General features: G+C 33.6%; 1 protein-coding gene across 7 annotated transcripts in view; it reads right to left on the reverse strand.

Annotated features, from left to right (window-relative positions):
- The window catches only part of Senp7 (SUMO1/sentrin specific peptidase 7), a 166,774-nt gene that overhangs the window by 24,516 nt on the left and 140,376 nt on the right, over positions 1-1,882 (reverse strand). For all 7 annotated transcript variants that reach the window (XM_013515200.1, XM_013515203.1, XM_013515202.1 and 4 more), the window contains one exon: positions 632-811. In XM_013515200.1, coding sequence (XP_013370654.1) covers positions 632-811 — 180 coding nt within the window. The remainder of the gene's footprint in view (positions 1-631; positions 812-1,882) is intronic.

The following is a 1,882-nucleotide window of genomic DNA, read 5'->3' on the forward strand; positions in this document are numbered from 1 at the left end:
AAAAAAAAAAAAAAAAAAAAAGAAAGGGTTAGGGTCAAAGAGATAAGAAAGAACCACACTCATTTTTTTATGCCTAATTCTAAAGCAGACTCCATTAGGAAACAGAAATTAAACTGGGTGGGAAATATCTCAAGATATATATTTTCTATATATGCATACAGAAAAGCATCCAACACAGTATTAGAGGCATGATACATGAGTATGCTGATTTTTATTTCTTTAGAAACAGAAAAATATGATACTAGTAAAGAAATCTTTATTTTACTTAACTTTATCACTAGTAAACTGTCATATTTCATTATGAAACAATGGCAAGACACACATAAAAAAGGTAGCCAACGATAAGAACTGCCTAAAAATATGAAATACAGGAACTCTTTGTTTTCTAAGTAAACAAAATTTAAGATTTTTAAAAGTATTATTTAAATAAATTATTTATTCTAGAAAATCATTTCATTTCGTTGAATAAAATTATCAGGTGAAATCAACTGAACAAAATATCTTACATAATATTAGGCATAATTTGAATCAATGAAATTATTTCAATTCAATTCAATGAAGTAATTATTTTGTTATTTTAGAATAAAATTATTTATTTTATCCTAAAATTTAGAAATTATTTTATACTCACATTGTTGGCTTAAAATAGAGTTTTCCAATTGGGTCTGAATCTCTTGAAGATAACTTGAAGACACCCAGAGGAAAAGAATAGCGTGACTCCTCTTACTGTGGTCATCGTCCTTACTTTTCCACAACCCAAACCTCTTTAAATATGTGGTGTCCACTAGCAATGAAATCTCATTCAGGGACACTGAAACAAATGAAAGATAACAGTTTAAAAATTAACCTATTTAAGAATACAGTACTTATGTACCATATAACACTTCTGAATACATCGTCATTTTCCAGAAGAACTATGTGCAAAGTTTTCCAGAACTATATATCCAATATACTTTCACTAACATGGCAAAATATCCCACACAGCTTTATCAGAGTAAAACTATACTAGGAACTAGAATGGGCTAAATAATGATTAAATAATAATTAAATAGAGAGATTCAGGCTTATACTACATGATTTCAAGTTACATCAAGAAAAGGAAAAAGTAAGCCTAATTTTTCCACAGCATAAAAACTTTAGACAAAAGAGATGTCTCACTAGGCATTCTGGTATCATTAGCAAAAAGAGATAAAAGCCTGGTGTGGTGGTGCACTCCTGTAGTCCCAGCACTTGGAAGTCAAGGCAGGACTGCCATGAATTCAAGGCCAGCCTGAATTACATAGCAAGACCCCGTCTCAAAAAGGGGGAGGGGGATATTATCAGTGCAGAAAACTAAACATAGCATAATTTTAACATTGTTATATTTTAATCTTTCCTATGTTGGTCAATACTATAAGTCAAATGACGAGTTTCTACTCAATTTCTTCTAAAACACCTGCATTTCAACTATATAGATAAGCCACTATAAAAAGATTCTCAAGAATAACATGAAGTTCTGAAAGTCCTAAGATATTTCTTTTAAAATCCTTCCAGGCTGATTGGGAGTAGAGCTCAGCATCAAAATACAGTGTGAGCTGGGCATGGTGTTTCAAACTTGTATTCCCAGCACCCAAGTGTCTGAGGAAGTAGGACTGCCTGGAACTCGAGGAAAAACTCTCAAATAAATGGAGGTGGCTGCAACTTGCCACAGAAGCAAAAGCCACGCAACAGAATGCATCACTGAAAAGCAAAGGCTAAATAAAGAAGTCACCACTCTAGCTGTTAAGGTTGATACACTGTGTCAACTTGAGGAGTCTGGAGGCTTGGCTAAGTGACTCAGCAGGTCTGCATCCCGTGGTAAGAAGGACTCTGGGATGCTAAGGGACTCAGCAGGTCTGCATCC

Source organism: Chinchilla lanigera, unplaced genomic scaffold (assembly GCF_000276665.1).
Source record: "Chinchilla lanigera isolate Chin_1 unplaced genomic scaffold, ChiLan1.0 scaffold00026, whole genome shotgun sequence".
In the NCBI taxonomy this organism is placed as follows: Eukaryota; Metazoa; Chordata; class Mammalia; order Rodentia; family Chinchillidae; genus Chinchilla; species Chinchilla lanigera.